Source organism: Salmo salar, chromosome ssa19 (assembly GCF_905237065.1).
Source record: "Salmo salar chromosome ssa19, Ssal_v3.1, whole genome shotgun sequence".
Taxonomy (NCBI): Eukaryota; Metazoa; Chordata; class Actinopteri; order Salmoniformes; family Salmonidae; genus Salmo; species Salmo salar.
This window is the reverse complement of record NC_059460.1, coordinates 23,369,357-23,386,356: the sequence shown is the minus strand read 5'-3', so window position 1 is coordinate 23,386,356 and position 17,000 is coordinate 23,369,357. Positions and strand designations below refer to the sequence as shown.

General features: G+C 41.2%; 1 protein-coding gene across 1 annotated transcript in view; it reads right to left on the bottom strand.

The window, feature by feature from the left end:
• The window catches only part of LOC106578592 (cadherin-6), an 81,920-nt gene that overhangs the window by 14,584 nt on the left and 50,336 nt on the right, over positions 1 to 17,000 (bottom strand). Inside the window, exons 3-5 of the mRNA XM_014157587.2 lie at positions 9,503 to 9,797; positions 4,492 to 4,611; positions 522 to 689 (exon numbers count right to left, since the gene is read on the bottom strand). Coding sequence (XP_014013062.1) covers positions 522 to 689; positions 4,492 to 4,611; positions 9,503 to 9,797 — 583 coding nt within the window. The remainder of the gene's footprint in view (positions 1 to 521; positions 690 to 4,491; positions 4,612 to 9,502; positions 9,798 to 17,000) is intronic.

Below are 17,000 nucleotides of genomic sequence, written 5' to 3'. Positions count from 1 at the left end.
ACTGAGCGAGAGGGATCTGGAATGACAGCAAGGGAAAGAAAAAAAAGTGATAGTTAGAAGGAGATAAAAAGAGAGCGAGAAAGAGATAAAACCCACAGAGTACTCTTTTCATTTAATAGGGATTACCAGGCTGATCTGATGCACTGTGCAGGACCCTTCCCTCTGTCATATGGTTTAACATTTAATTTTACCCAGCCTTCCAGAGAGCGCTGCAGTCGTACACGCACACACACACCTCAGCCGCAGCTGCAGCAGCGCAGTACCACTCGCTGCAATAATCCACATTAATTTTGAAATTGACACCAGATGGAGGCTGTCTGCTTGGCACGAGCCTTCTGTATGGTGAACTAGGTTTTATTTTCAGGGGGCTGTGTGTGTGTGTGTGTGTGTGTGTGTGTGTGTGTGTGTGTGTGTGTGTGTGTGTGTGTGTGTGTGTGTGTGTGTGTGTGTGTGTGTGTGTGTGTGTGTGTGTGTGTGTGTGTGTGTGCACATCTGTCTGTGTATGTGTGCACTATACTTACTCTTGGGGAAGCGTGGTGGGTTGTCATTGACATCAGACAGGGTGATGCTGACTGTGGTGGTCCCTGATAGCCCACCCATCTGGCCAGCCATGTCTTTAGCCTGGATCACAACGACATAGTTCTCCTTCGTCTCCCTGTCCATGTTTGGCAGGGCTGTCTTGATCACACCTGAAAAGAAAAAGACAGACAGAGAAATTAGATACTTCTGATACATACCTTTCTTCATATATCAGTGTTCCGTAAGAATATATTTAAAATAATAATAACCAAATAGCACTCATGCCTTTCTTGCACTAACACTTACAGTACGCTTGTCTTTTCTTTTCTTAATAGCACTGACTTTGCTGATAGCTGTTTTATTGAGGAACATTTTTACTTACTATGACTGTGATATATGATTGCCTTACCTAGCTATCTTAAGATGAATAACTAACTGTAAGTCGCTCTGGATAAACGTGTCTGCTAAATGACTACATATAATGTATGCATCAGTCGTGTAGTGGAGGGTAAATACACGTATATGCAGTTTACACACCTTTGTTATTTTGTGCAAGCGTTTTACCAACTTTTTGCGAGAAAATGCACTGAAAGTATAGGGAGCATTACTTAACTCACCTCGAACGGCGGTCAGCCCTTACACACTGTTTTTTTATCATTGCATCACTGTTATGTATGTATGCATGCAAAGTAATATCACTGTGTATGATGCACAAAATATAACTTTTGCACATTTCTTTAGAGCTCAGACACAGACATTGAGGTGTATATAGATGCTCTGTCTCTCTCTGGTACAGTTGCGTTCCAAATATACATAAAAAATATATATCTCTGGTTTTTCATTCAGGACAGAGGTTGAGTGAAGCTCTAATTGACTACAGTTGAAGTCGGAAGTTTACATACACCTTAGCCAAATACATTTAAACTCAGGTTTTCACAATTCCTGACATTTCATCCTAGTAAAAATTCCCTGTCTTAGGTCAGTTAGGATTGGCACTTCATTTTAAGGATGTGAAATGTCAGAATAATGGTAAAGAGAATGATTTATTTCAGCTTTTATTTCTTTCATCACATTCCCAGTGGGTCAGAAGTTCACATACACTCAATTAGAATTTGGTAGCATTGCCTTTAAATTGTTTAACTTGGGTCAATCGTTTCAAGTAGCCTTCCATAAGCTTCCCATATTAAGTTGGGTGAATTTTGGCCCATTCCTCCCGACAGAGCTGGTATAACTGAGTCAGGTTTATAGGCCTCCTTGCTCGCACATGCTTTTTCAGTTCTGCCCACAAATTTTTTATAGGTTTGAGGTCAGGCATTTGTGATGGCCACTCGAATACCTTGACTTTGTTGTCCTTAAGCCATTTTGACACAACTTTGTAAGTATGCTTGGGGTCATTGTCCATTTGGAAGACCCATTTGCGACCAAACTTCATCTTCCTGACTGATGACTTGAGATATTACTTCAATATATCCACATAATTTTCCTCCCTCATGATGCCATCTATTTTGTGAAGTGCACCCGTCCCTCCTGCAGCAAAGCACCCCCACAACATGATGCTGCCACTCCCGTGCTTCACGGTTGGGATGGTGTTCTTCGGCTTGCTAGCCTCCCACTTTTTCCTCCAAACGTAACGATGGTCATTATGGCCAAACAGTTCTATTTTGTTTCATCAGACCAGAGGATATTTCTCCAAAAAGTATGATCTTTGTCCCCATGTGCAATTGCAAACCGTAGTCTGGCTTTTTTATGGCGGTTTTGGAGCAGTGGCTTCTTCCTTGCTGAGCGGCCTTTCAGGTTATGTCGATATAGGACTCGATTTACTGTGGATGTAGATACTTTTGTACCTGTGTCATCCAGCATCTTCACAAGGTCCTTTGCTGTTGTTCTTGGATCAATTGCACTTTTTGCACAGAACGCGTCTCCTTCGTGAGCGGTATGACGGCTGCGTGGTCCCATGGTGTTTATACTTGCATACTATTGTTTGCACAGATGAACGTGGTACCTTCAGGCATTTGGAAATTGCTCCCAAGGATGAACCAGACTTGTGGAGGTCTACAATTTTTTTTCTGAGGTCTTGGCTGATTTCTTTTGATTTTCCCATGATGTCAAGCAAAGAGGCACTGAGTTTGAAGGTAGGCCTTGAAATACATCCACGGGTACACCTCCAATTGACTCAAATTATGTCAATTAGCCTATCAGAAGCTTCTAAAGCCATGACATAATGTTCTGGAATTTTCCAAGCTGTTTAAAAGCACAGTCAACTTAGTGTATGTAAACTTCTGTCCCACTGGAATTGTGATACAGTGAAATAATCTGTCTGTAAACAATTGTTGGAAAAATGTATTGTGTCATGCACAAAGTAGATTTCCTAACCGACTTGCCAAAACTATAGTTTGTTAACAAGAAATTTGTGGAGTGGTTGAAAAACGAGTTTTAATGACTCCAACCTAAGTGTATGTAAACTTCCAACTTCAACTGTACATATTAAAAGCAGTGCTCTGCCTTCTTCTCCTCCTGTCTGTCAGATATTGAGCTGCCGTGGCCTTTGTCATCCATTTGAAGCATCAAAACTACAGAGACTGTTACAGTAAAATACAGAAATAGAAGTAAAAAACACTAAATCAATTGCATCGACAGAGTTCACGGGATCCAATCTCTTTTTCCAAAGAGGAAATTCGTTGAATATCAAACAATAGGCGATGTAAGGGCTGATGCAGCACATCACTCAAACCTAGATCTAAGCAGCGTCGGTGAAATGCACAGTGAATGCAGGGCTATACAACTCTCATCCTGCTCTTTTATCACATAGGATGTGGCAGCAGGAGAGGAGCAAGGCACAGAGGTGCGTGTGTGTGTGTGTGTGTGTGTGTGTGTGTGTTGAAGCGCTGAGAGATGATGCAGCAGCATTCGTTTTTCCTAACAAAGCACAATCTTACTCGCTGAAGGACAGCCAGCAACTCTCTCCTGAAAAGCATGCTAGTCCGTTCAAGTAGTGCTGAGGGGGAAAATACACACGTGTATTCAATATAGAGTTACAGTATATTGTGTGCATGTATACATCAATACAGTCTCTGAATGTATCTCTCTACCCTATCTATCTTTATCTTTCTTCTCTGTCTCGTTCTCCCTCTCTACTTCTCTCTCTCTGTCTATTCTCTCTCTTTCGCTCACTCCACACAAACAAACAGGGGAAGACACAGAGAGAGAGACAGAGAGAGAGAGAGAGAGAGAGAGAGAGAGAGAGAGAGAGAGAGAGAGAGAGAGAGAGAGAGAGAGAGAGAGAGAGAGAGAGAGAGAGAGAGAGAGAGAGAGAGAGAGAGAGAGAGAGAGAGAGAGAGAGAGAGAGAGAGAGAGAGAGAGAATCATGCTGATGTCCGAGCCTGCCTTTGCGTAGGGGGATGTCAGCTTACATGGCACATCTGGGATAAACCATATTAATGTGAAGCCCTGCACTAATCTGCAAATAGATTTTTTTGTTGCAATTTCCCTTTTGTTTAAGCAAACAAAACACCAGGGTCCATTCCAAAGCACACATGACAAATGATTAAATCTAGCAGTGATGACTGAGCGATGGGATTGAAAGGCGGTGGTTGGCAGAGGTTTTGCCCTTCTTTTCTGTCATGTCGCTTCAGTCTGACATGGGAGTTAATGGTTATGTTGCACGCACACGCACACGCAAACACACACACAGTCTCCGTGGAATGACGGGGTAGTCCACTGTTCGCAACCTGGTTCACTCTCAGTATGACTTTAGGTTCTATTCAGATGCAAGATGAAACTTCAGTAAGACAGGGAAGTGGCACCTTGTGTGTGCTGTTACCTGTTGACGCTCTGGGAACATTGCCCCCTCGAGCCACCGATAGACTATAGAAGGTAATTATTATAGAACTCTGTATTTGCATTGTAATTGACCTTACCTCTCCTTTCTGTCTACAGAAGAAGAAGAAGGATGGGGTGCCTGTTTACACTGACCTGTGTTGGGATCTACAGAGAAGTATGGCTGTCCCTGTAGGATGCTGTAGACCACCCTGGCACTGTTACCGTACGTAGCATCGTCAGCGTCTGTAGCGATCACCTGCATCACCACTGTGCCTGGGAAAGGAAGGAGGGAGGAGAAGAAGAAAGAGAGTGACTTGGTGAGCAAAGTTATACACATGAAATGGAGTCAAGGGGTGTTGGGGAAGACTCTCAATAGCACAAGACAATTTCCTGAATAAGGCCAATAAAGTGAACTGGACTGAACTGAAGTATACGTATGTCTGTGTCACAAATTTCACCATATTCCCTTTATAGTGCATTACTTTTGACCATAAGGCTCTGGTCAAAAGAACTGCACTATATAAGGAATATGCCCTTACGGGAAAACCTAATGAATTTAATGTGATCTTATGTGAAGTTAATGTGATAACATGTGACAACATGTAAAATCAACATGTGATAAAATGAAACTACACATGAAATCATGATCTCATGTGTAATAAATGTGACAACATGGGGATGCAATTTTTCAACTTGATACCATAAATCTACAAGTGAAAACATTTTGAACGTTTTTCACATGTTAAAGTGCAATATAGATTTTCATTTGAAAATGCAATTCCACATTCGGGTTGAATGGCAGCAACCCGGTTACTGATATTTACCGGGATTTAACTGCCCAAAACCACTCCCTTTTCCAGGGACAAATACATGCGAGAAACCGTAAATTATGATAAATTATTTATATGAACAGTATGGTGTGAAATGGAACTGTTAAATGATATAACATGTCTAAATCTGGCTTCTCTACGGCCTCTGCATGATGAATCATCAAACGCTCAGGGTGGGGACAGACAGCCAATCTCAGGATGGCGCACAGTTCACAATGCATGTAGTCCTATCATCTCATCATGGTAACTTATTTTCTTGTGACAGGTAGGTCTACATTTGCTGCAGCATAGTCTATGCTACAGTAATAAAGACTGAATGTGCGTCTCATTCACCTCCATCTGGCTTTCGGGGGTCACCTTATTTTTTAATTGTAAAGATTTTTTTTATTGCAGCTGCAGATTTTTAAAATCAGCCTATCACTCGAATATCGTTGCTTTAAATCAGTGCACGTGTGAGCACTCTCTCGCAGTCTTTCTTTCTATCAACTCCATTCAAATAGCATCCAAAATAGATCATCCTTTTCAATATTGATATATAGCCCTATACATAGGTGTCCTAGCCTACCTCTTTCAGGTAATAAATTCAATGCCGTATTAGCCTTATATTTAGCTAATGAATGAGGGGTTATGTATAATAAGCTTCTAACTTATAGCATCTGTTTCTTGCGCAATATGAATGCACCTGTGCTCCGCTGGCCTCTCCTTAAAAAATGCTCCTTAGCTCTTGGAGTCTCATGCAGGAAAAGCTAGACTAGAATAGCTTGCTGGACATTTTTTTTTGCATTTCTTATACCAATAGATTATTCGAATAGAGGGACGCAAGCTCTTGTTTGCTGATTGTAAAATACAGCAGCCAATAGAACTCAAGGGTAGTTTGAAAGAAGGGTGAATGCGCGATGCTATAGCAGTTATTTATTCAGACCCATAACCATTCAATCTTTGTCAAGAGAAGTGAAAGCCTTCTGCATCTAATTCTAGTCCTATATTATTCAAGGATGTCATTACAATGATGAAGATTAGGACAACAAAACATATTTAATTTAACTGTTGAAAGCGAGGAAGGAATGAAGCAACAATAGAGAGAAAGAGGAGGTAAGCTAATAACATTAGGGGAAATATTATGAAATGTATATATGCGTCAGGCTACTAATTATACAAATAAGCTCTATTATATTTCTAGAAATCAAATTAGTTAGCCTATACTTGTGACTTTGTAGGCCGCATGTGCGGCATCAGAATCGCATGTACTCTCCATGCTTTATCATGGGTTGAACGATAAGTGTAATTCCAGTCCATATAATACAGTATAATACAGTAATACAGTTCACACTCAAAAAGATTTGCTAACTGGAGCTAGTTTCATTTATTTAACCAAGAAAGTATATACATTAGCTAGCTACATCTATGGGCTTTTATGTTTTTATGTTGTGCGTAATGTACAGTAGCCTATATCATATTGCCTATGTATTGGATAACGCCACAATCATTCGTTTTTTGGGGGGCTTGGGCTCATAAAATGTCTTTAATGTAGGGCTCATAAAATGTATGTAATGTATGGCTCATCAGGCTCAGGTAGCATCAGGCTTGAATTTCTAAAAATCAAATACAGACAGGTTTATTTACATGCTTTATGATGCTTTTAAATGACACTTCCGGTTATGGCGGGAGAAAAGTGATTTATTTTCGGGATGGAACATATGTAAAATACTGTGAAAATATTCAACCCTATTCCACGTGAGTTAAGGTTTTCATACAAGAACGTTTTTCACGTGGAAATGCTAATTCCTGTAATGAGTGCGCTGAGAGTCGGGAAGCAAGTTCAGGGAGTGTGTTTTAAGAAATAAATGTAACATAATACAAAACACAAACAACGCACAGACAGGAAACAGAAACAGAAACAATGACGCCTGGGGAAAGAAACAAGGGGAGTGACATATATAGGGCAGGTAATCAAGGAGGTGATGGAGTCCAGGTGAGTGTCAAATTGCACAAATGCGCGTAATGCTGGTGACAGGTGTGCGCCATAAACGAGCAGCCTGGTGACCTAGAGGCCGGAGAGGGAGCACATGTGATAATTCCAGATGTGAGGTGAAAACATGTTATTCTCCTCACATGTGAAAAGGTGGTGTTAACATGTTAACTCTATATTGAATACACGTGATCTATACACAACTGACCACACACGTGTCTTTTTTGTTTTTCTTTTTTGTATTTCACATGTGAAAAGCAATTTCAAATATTAATATCTGATTTTCACATGTGAAACTGGAAATGTCTTGTTTTTTTGTAAGGGAAGTAATGAAAGGGTATCGGGATTTTAAGGTAACTGGTATGCTGTTCAGCTAAAATAGTGTAAAAATCTTTAATCAATGACAATATGATTACATGTGGCATGATCACTTAGGCAACGGCTATGATCCATTTTCTTTATCAAAGAGGCAGAGAATGATATTCCAAGGGAACAAAGGAGAGAAATGTTAGTCAAATGATACATTCCAACGATGCCTAGCGGGGCCCAGTGTTGCCTCATTAAATGCATAAGAAGAATGAATTTAGTTAATGGAAATTAACATAAGTATAGAATTGTGCGATGGAATGGAATTGGGATTTGTAACCAACTGAAACTTGTTCTAATTCAGTGGCAATGTGAGATCTGCAAGGATGAATATAGTGGGCACGTTACATTACTGCCAAACTGCCAAACATCTGAAGTTACTTTTCTCTTTAACCTCTTACTTTATAAATAAACTAATGTTCAAGCTTAGTTGCTTGATGATATCTCCTCTCTGAAGAGGGAATTGTCAGGATTTCACAAGACAAATAATGTACAGTGGATTGCACTATAAAGGCAGGTTCACAACAGGTCCACTTTCAGGCTGTGGCATCACACCTCACTTGTTACAACAGGCAACTGCTTTTCCTACTTAGATGTGGTGAACAGATTGACAGGGTTTGTCACCTGCCTGTGTTATGTCACCACTGTCACTCACACTTACAGCACCAGGAGAGAACAAAGTTCTTTAACTCTGTAAAGTTAAAAGTTCTAAGTCATAATTTCCATCAGTTGTGTTTTTTGACGTGAGCGATGATGAAAGCTAATGTATTGATGAAAGTGTGGCTTACGCAGGTGTTAGAGAGTGTGTTAGTGTTAAGAGTATACGTCATATATCTTCGGCCATCTACTCACTGAACTGGATAGATTATGCAGATTCCATGTATTGGCATACACATGACAGAAATATAGACAGTTTCATCCAGTGTTTAATGTGTTGTAATTGAACACTGAACAGTGTATTCAAAAGATTAGCTTAAGTATCTGATATAATCAGCATTGTTGGACCGCTTTACCTTGTTTGTTTTGCTGTAATAAACCAGTGCATGGCCTGTAATCATTCTCATTTAATGACTCAATATCTACGTCTCAAATGGCACCATATTCCCTGTGTGGTGCACTACTTTTGACCAAGGCCCAGAGCCATATGGGACCTGGTAAAAGCGGTGCATTATGTACGTAGGGAATAAAATGCCATTTGGGACACATTCAATCTCTCCTCTCATTATTATGATTGATAAAGCCCTCATTGATCCAATAAGATAAGAATTTGCTTGTAACAACTCTATCGTGTCTCACACATCATAAGCTTTCTAATGCTGCTATTCATTGCAGATACAAGACTGGAATATATTATTACCACTGACTGCATGGAATCCCCCTCTTTCATAACGATTTCCAGGCTATCAGTTTAACTGCGCTGTTTAAAAACGTTTGGTCAAGCTATGAGTTACAGTTACACCCAAGGCAAAAGTGGTTGAAATTATTATTTAGATGGATTTAGGGATGTACTCTGTAGCCTATGTATGCAGTGGTGACATCTCTGGTACATGTGTGAAGTAGGGGTTTATACTAATTAGTGACATCTCTAGTACATGTGTGAAGTAGGGGCTAATACAGATGTAGGATCTTAATTTGATCACTCTTTTGTAGCTTAGAATTTTCCTGCGAAGCAAGAAATGCAAACTTGTGGTGTATTTCAGTTAAAAAGGCTTTTCAAGTTAGTAATTTCCACTTTGAAATTTCAGACATATTTTCCCGAACAAAAAGTGCATCAACCCGTACAAAAATGTCCATTAATTATAATCCCTATAATAATTCACATTTCCTGTTGCCACAAGATTATTGTCCTGCTATAGCAAACTGGAAAATATTCAAATCCCGCATCTGTACCAAGTGGGGACATCTCAGGTACATTTCTGATGTAGGAGCTCATACGTACCCAGTGGGGAGATCTTTACATGTGTGAAGTAGGGGTTAGGGTGTAGGTGTTCATACATACCCAGTGGGGACATCTCAGGTACGTGTGTGAAGTAGGGATCCTTGGTAAACTTGGGTTCATTGTCATTGATGTCATGGATCTTGATAATAAACTCTGACTCTCCCTCTAGAGAGGTGTTAGTGATCCTGTTGACGGCCTTGGCCCGGAGAGTGTAGTAGGCCTTCTCCTCCCGGTCTAGCCTCTTAGTGGCGTGGATATCTCCTGAGTTCTCATCAATGACGAACAGAGTACCGGCTCCGTCGCCAGTCAGGACGTACCGTATGCTACCGTCACCCCGGTCCCCGTCTGAGTGGAGCTGTGGAGCGATGAGAAGCATAGTGGAGGAAGTCAGTTCTCAGTAGCACTAGATCACAATAAAAAATTTTTTTAATGAAATGGTTGCTAAAATTCTATCACCTCACCAAATGTCAGTTTATGTAACAAAACAAGCAATTACTGTAAAGAAACATTGTACAATCTAAACCTCTGTGAAATATATTTTTAATAACCCCAAATATCGTATATTCAGCTGTTTGAAGCTGGTGTACAAAAGAAGCAAAGAAGCAAAAGTGATGTGTGTTCATACAACCTGCCATTTACTAACTCAGAGAAGATCAGATGTCTGATCTGGGTCTTCTCTCCTCCTCTCCTCTTCATCCCTCCTCTGCTCCCCTCTCCTCTCCTCCCCCTCTCCTCTTCAATCCTCTCTTCTCTTCTCCTCTCCTCTTCAAACCTCTCCTATCCTCACCTTCTCCTCTCCACTCCTCTCCTCTCCACTCCTCTCCTCTATACTCCTTTCCTCTATACTCCTCTCCTCTACACTCCTCTCCTCTTCAATCCTCTCCTCTTCTCACCTTCTCCTCTCCACACCTCTCCTCTCTACTATTTGCTCTCTCTCCTGATGCGGCCTGTTTCTTTCTGCATGAACAACAGCTTAGCTTGCGCTGACATTTTAATTTCAGCCACCAAATCCCCTCAACATATTTATCTCCGGGAACTCATCAAAAGCTTGTCTGCGTCCTGAATGGCACCCTATTCCCTATATAGTGCATTACTTAGGAAATGCAATATATAGGGAATAGGGTGCAATTTGGGACACAACCCTTGTCTTTCCTCTTTTTCCTCATGCTGTCCTCCCTCCTTTTTATTTATTTTAACCACCAAGGACATGGTGATAATTGCAGATGAAAGTAAAGGGCAGAGGCAGACACGTTTGCATGCACACAAGAACACAGTGCACATACAGTATATGCAAATAAACATACAAATGACCAAATACATCTTTCCACATATACAGACATACGTTATCTGTCTGTGTGTGTGATGCAAACAGTATGTGTGTCAGCTGAGGAGCTATCGGAGTGGTGGGTGTGACCTCTGAGTGTGTGTGACCATATGTGGTGTGTGACTTGCTAGCTTCTGGTTCTGGACAGACGGAGTATATTAAATTGTGCAGTCAGTGGAGTCAGTCACATGGAAGAGCACTGCAACAGTATGGCACCCTATTCCCTAAATACAGTACAGTAGGAAAAAGGGAGCCATTTGGGATGAAGACAGTATGCAAACTCCTCTCTCTCTTCCTATTTTTCCTTCTCTATCATTATGACATATGAATGTCTTTTTATTCCAGGTGCTGGAAGGCTTAATATTACTAATTCATTGTGTTCCTTGTGAAAACAAAGCTGTTGAAGCAAAATGGCTGCCTTTTAAGATTAGTATATTTAAGATTGTTGCATTTGCTTGTTGTAAACACTGAAAGATACACTAAGTGAAAGATATGATAACCAAGTTGGGAGAAGCTAGCTACTGACTGTTTATGTGTGTGGTCCTGTTGTGCCGAACCATCTGAAAAGTCAGAAAGTCAGTTGAGTGAAAATAAAGTTCTTCAACATCATTATCTTCCAAACTGCTTTAGCTCGCAATGCCTCATTACAGCCCTGCGTGCGTCTTTCTCTGTCTGCCACTGTTTGTGACACCTCCGTCTCCCTCCTCTTTCAGTCACCCACTCCACCACCCCTCGCTATGATGGAAGTAAATTTACGGCCCAATCTGGGTGCCTCCTACTCAAATTAAGAGAAAAACCTCTCCCAGAAATCAATCCAGCAGCCAGACGTGCATTCACAATGGCCCCTGATCAATTTCTATTGAAAATGTAATTAAAGCGTCACCGGGGGAAGAGCGAAGCCACATGTGCAATGAGCATGGCCACCAGGCGTCCTCCACAGGTAGATGCAGGGCCCTTTGTCCTCCGTCCTCCTTGATATCACTTCATAATGAAATAAAGCAAAGGAGGGGCACTATGCTCAAAAGTAGTGCACTAGGGAATAGGGTGCCATTTGGGATGCACAAGAGGACTACGCTTCAGTGCTACGGCCACTAGCGCTATAGGAGATATTTTATATTTTGTGGAGCGCATTTCTGTTCTGAAGGGCATCCCATAGTCTAAAAAATGAAAATAGGTAACGTGACAATAGTTTGGAAATGCAACATCTGTCACGTCCTGGCCAGTATAAGGGTTAATTGTCATTTTAGTTTGGTCAGGACGTGGCAGAGGGTATTTGTTTTATGTGGTTCAGGGTGGTGTATTAGTTAGGAGGGCGTTTGATTTATTATTTCCGGGTTTTGAGTTATGGTCTATGTTGATGTATTTCTATGTGTAGTCTGGTTGATCTGTTTCTATGTTGAGTTAATTGGGGTGGACTTCCAATTGAAGGCAGCTGTGTGGTGTTGCCTTTGATTGGAAGTCCTATATTAGTTGGGTGTGTTTGTCTGTTTAATTGTGGGAGATTGTTCTGTGTTTAGTGTGAGTAAACCTAACAGGACTGTCAGTGTATCGTGCGTTCGTTTTTTTGTTATTTTGTATGTTCGTTTTGGAATTTATTAAAAGTTCAAAATGAACCATCTCAATTCTGCTGCATATTGGTCCTCATTTTCCGATGATGATTTCGCTATATCGTCCTCCGACGAAGAAATTCCTGACAACATCAACCAAATCTGCAAGATAAACTGTTGAACATTTGAGCTTGTGGTTTTGTGTGTGTGTGTGTGTGGGGGGGGTCTTTGTTTGAGAGGGGGTGAGTGAGTGACAAAAATGTAGACTTCCTACTACAGGCCATTGTTATGGGTAACAATCCTTCGTAGAAGTGCTTATAATATTACACATATTATTCGTCAACAGTGGGAATCATTTTAAATAAGAATTTGTTCTTAACTGACTTGCCTAGTTAAATAAAGGTTAAATAAACATGATTTATTTATTATTTATTTACATCTCTTAAAGGTCCTAGGATCCATGTGTACAGGGATGGTCAACCAGTCACTGGGACGACAACCCAACTTGGAATGAGGGGAATTTTAGAAGGTGGAATATTGGAGGACACTTAGAGGTTTACTTAGTCACAGCTACAGAATCCTTAACAGTGCAAATATCACAGTACAGCTATATGGACACTAAATTATCATGGTACTTCTTAATGGTAAGTTTACAAACGTAGACTACATGACCAAAAGTATGTGGACACTGCTCATCAAATATCTCATTCCAAAATCGTGGGCATTAGTATGGAGTTGGTCCCCCATTTGCTGCTATAACAACTTCCACTCTTCTGGGAAGGCTTTCTACTAGATATTGGAAAATTCAATTCAGCCACAAGAGCATTAGTGAGGTTGGGCACTGATGTTGGGCGGCTAGCCCTGGCTCGCAATTGGCATTCCAATTCATCCCAAAGGAGTTCGATGGGGTTGAGGTAAGGTCTCTGTGCAGGCCAGTCAATTTCTTCCACACCGACCTCAACAAACCATTTCCATATGGACCTCACTTTGTGCACGGGGGCATTGTAATTCTGAAACAGGAAAGGGCCTTACCCAAGCTGTTGCCACAATGTAGGAAGCACAGAATCGTCTAGAATGTAATTGTATGCTGTAGCGTTAAGATTTCCCATCACTGGAACTAAGGGGCCTAGCCCGCTCCATGAAAAACAGACCCAAACCATTATTCCTCCTCCGCCAAACTTTACAGTTGGCACTATGCATTGGGGCAGGTAGCGTTCTCTTGGCATCCGCCAAACACAGATTTGTCTGCCGGACTGCCAGATGGTGAAGCATGATTAATCACTCTACAGCAGTGGTTCCCAAACATTTTATAGTCCCCTACCTGTTCAAACATTCAACCTCCAGCTGTGTACCCCCTCTACCACCAGGGTCAGCGCACTCTCAAATGTTGTTTTATTGCCATCATTGTAAGCCTGCCACACACACACTATACCATACATTTATGAAATATAAGAGTGAGTGTGAGTTTTTGTCACAACCCGGCTCGTGGGAAGTGACAAAGAGCTCTTATAGGACTAGGGCACAAATAATAATGTAATAATAATCAATAATTTTGCTCTTTATTTAACCATCTTACATATAAAACCTTATGTGTTCATTGAAAATTGTGAACAACTCACCACAGGTTAATGAGAAGGGTGTGCTTGAAAGGATGCATATAACTCTGCATGTTGGGTTGTATTGGAGAGAGTCTCAGTCTTGAATCATTTTCCACACAGTCTGTGACTGTATTTAGTTTTCATGCTAGTGAGGGCCGAGAATCCACTCTCACATAGGTGCGTGGTTGCAAAGGGCATCAGTGTCTTATCAGTGTCTTAACAGCGCGATTTGCCAAGGCAGGATACTCTGAGCGCAGCCCAAAACAGAAATCTGTCAGTGGCTTCTGAATAAATGTAATTTTCACGTAACCACTTGTTGGAATTTTGAGGAGGCTCTCTTGTTCAGATATCGGTAAGTGGACTGGAGGCAGGGCATGAAAGGGATAACGAATCCAGTTGTTTGTGTCATCTGTTCCGGGAAAGTACCTGTGTAATTGCGCACCCAACTCACTCAGGTGCTTCGCTAAATCACATTTGACATTGTCCATAAGCTTGAGTTTATTTGCACACAAAAAAATCATACAATGATGGAAAGACCTGTCTGTTGTCCTTGTTAATGCAGACAGAAAAGAGCTCCAACTTCTTAATCGTAGCCTCAATTTTGTCCCGCACATTGAATATAGTTGTGGAGAGTCCCTGTTATCCTAGATTCAGATCATTCAGGCGAAAAAAAAACATCACCCAGATAGGCCAGTCGTGTGAGAAACTCGTCATCATGCAAGCGGTCAGACAAGTGAAAATTAGAGTCAGTAAAGAAAACTTTAAGCTCGTCTCTCAATTACTATTATTTTTTCAATACTTTGCCCCTTGATAACCAGCGCACTTCTGTGTTGTAAAAGCATTACATGGTCGCTGTCCATTACATTGCATACTGCAGAAAATACATGAGAGTTCAGGGGCCTTGCTTTAACAAAGTTAACCATTTTCACTGTAGTGTCCAAAACATCTTTCAAGCTGTCAGGCATTCCCTTGGCAGCAAGAGCCTCTCGGTGGATGCTGCAGTGTACCCAAGTGGCGTCGGTCCCAACTGCTTGCACGCGCGTTACCACTCCACTATGTCTCCCTGTCATGGCTTTTGCGCCATCAGTACAGATACCAACACATCTTGACCACCAAAGTCCATTTGATGTCACAAAGCTGTCTAGTACTTTCATAATATCCTCTCCTGTTGTCCTGGTTTCCGGTGGTTTGCAGAAGAGGATGTCTTCCTTAATTGACCCCCCATAATTGTAACGGACATATACCAGGAGCTGTGCCAGGCCCGCCAATTCTGGAACAAGCTCCCTCACGACGCCAGGACAGCGGAGTCAATCACCACCTTCCAGAGACACCTGAAACCCCACCTCTTCAAGGAATACCTAGGATAGGATAAAGTAATCCTTCTAACCCCCACCCCCCTTAAAAGATTTAGATGCACTATTGTAAAGTGGTTGTTCCACTGGATATCATGAGGTGAATCCACCAATTTGTAAGTCGCTCTGGATAAGAGCGTCTGCTAAATGACTTAAATGTAAATGTAATGACTACTTGAAAGTCATCTTAATTCTCACTCAAAAAATTCCTGTGGCTTATTTTTCAAATTGGCATGTTTTGTTTCTAAATGTCTGCACAAGAGTGAAGGTTTCATCGAGTTGTGAGATAGTACTTTTGCACATATAACACACTGTGGCTGAGGAAAGGCACTACTCCCAATATAAGTGAACACCAAATCAATGTAGTTCTCGTCATATTTGTGCCTCTTCAATGGTCCAACATCCCTGTTCGGTGCTTTCCCGGTTAAGGTGGCAGTAGCTCTTCGGTTGTATCAGATTCACAACTGTCAGTGTCCATGCTCGATGGGATAACAACAAATGTAGAATTACTGATGCTTGCATTGGATGTGCTTGTGGAAGCAGAACAACTTGTGTCGTCGACAGGTGCAAGTGTAGTACTGCTGGTAGTAGCATGTGTGAGCTGGTATGTGTCTCTATGGACGCGGGCCTTATTTCTTTTAACCATTTATACATTTTCGAGCAAACGGAATGAGCAGCAGCTACATTTGGCTACATATGACATTTAGTGGAATTCCCGCAAGAGAGTAACGGTTAATGTGATTGGATGTTAATTATTTGACTAGGCTACCTGTATTTGACATTGTGTTATTATTTTGCTGAACACTAAATGGTTTAATTACATTTTTGGCAGTGAAACGAGGCTACTCAGGCGAGATAAAAAAAACTCACCCAAATGCATAGCCCCGTTGGAAAATATAAATGGGCTGTTTGAAAATGTGATAAAAAAATGTGAATCATGTTTATTTGGCGTACCTCCGATGGTATTGCATGTACCTCCAACGGTGGAAAGCTGCTCGGCCATGGAAACCCATTTCATGAAGCTCCCGACAAACAGTTCTTGTGCTGACATTGCTTCCAGAGGCAGTTTGGAACTCGGTAGTGAGTGTTGCAACTGAAGACAGACGATTTTTACGCGCTACACGCTTCAGCATTTGGCGGTCCCGTTCTGTGAGCTTGTGTGGACTACCATTTCGTGGCTGAGCCGTTGTTGCTCCTAGATGTTTCCACTTCATAATAACAGCACTTACAGTTGACCGGGCAGCTCTAGCAGTGCAGAAATTTGACGAACTGGCTAAAACAAGCAATAGAAAACTGGTTGACATTTTTGTTTAATCTACCAGAAAAGCCAGAACAAATACCATAACAAATCTAAAACTTGAATATACTAATTGATCAAGATACATTTTTGGGGGAGAAATAAAATCTAAAATGATATAGTCTTTGTAAATTATATCATAAATAGGACTGGTGGAGTTGTCACACATGCCGTTATGAAGAATATCTGGAAACGTCTGCTCTATCCAAAATTACAACCAATTTATTGCAACATTACAGCAAAAATGGAGGAGGCAAGTGGAAAGGGGAGAAGGTAAAGAACTTGTCTGTCGGACCTGCATTAAAGACCAAAATTGGCTAAAGAAAATTGTGATAAATAAAAAAGTATACCAGTTTCATTTAAGGACCAAAAAATGGACAGCTGTGCCGTACAGGTTGCAAAATAGTTGGGAGGAGATTTTCGATGTACTGATTCCATGG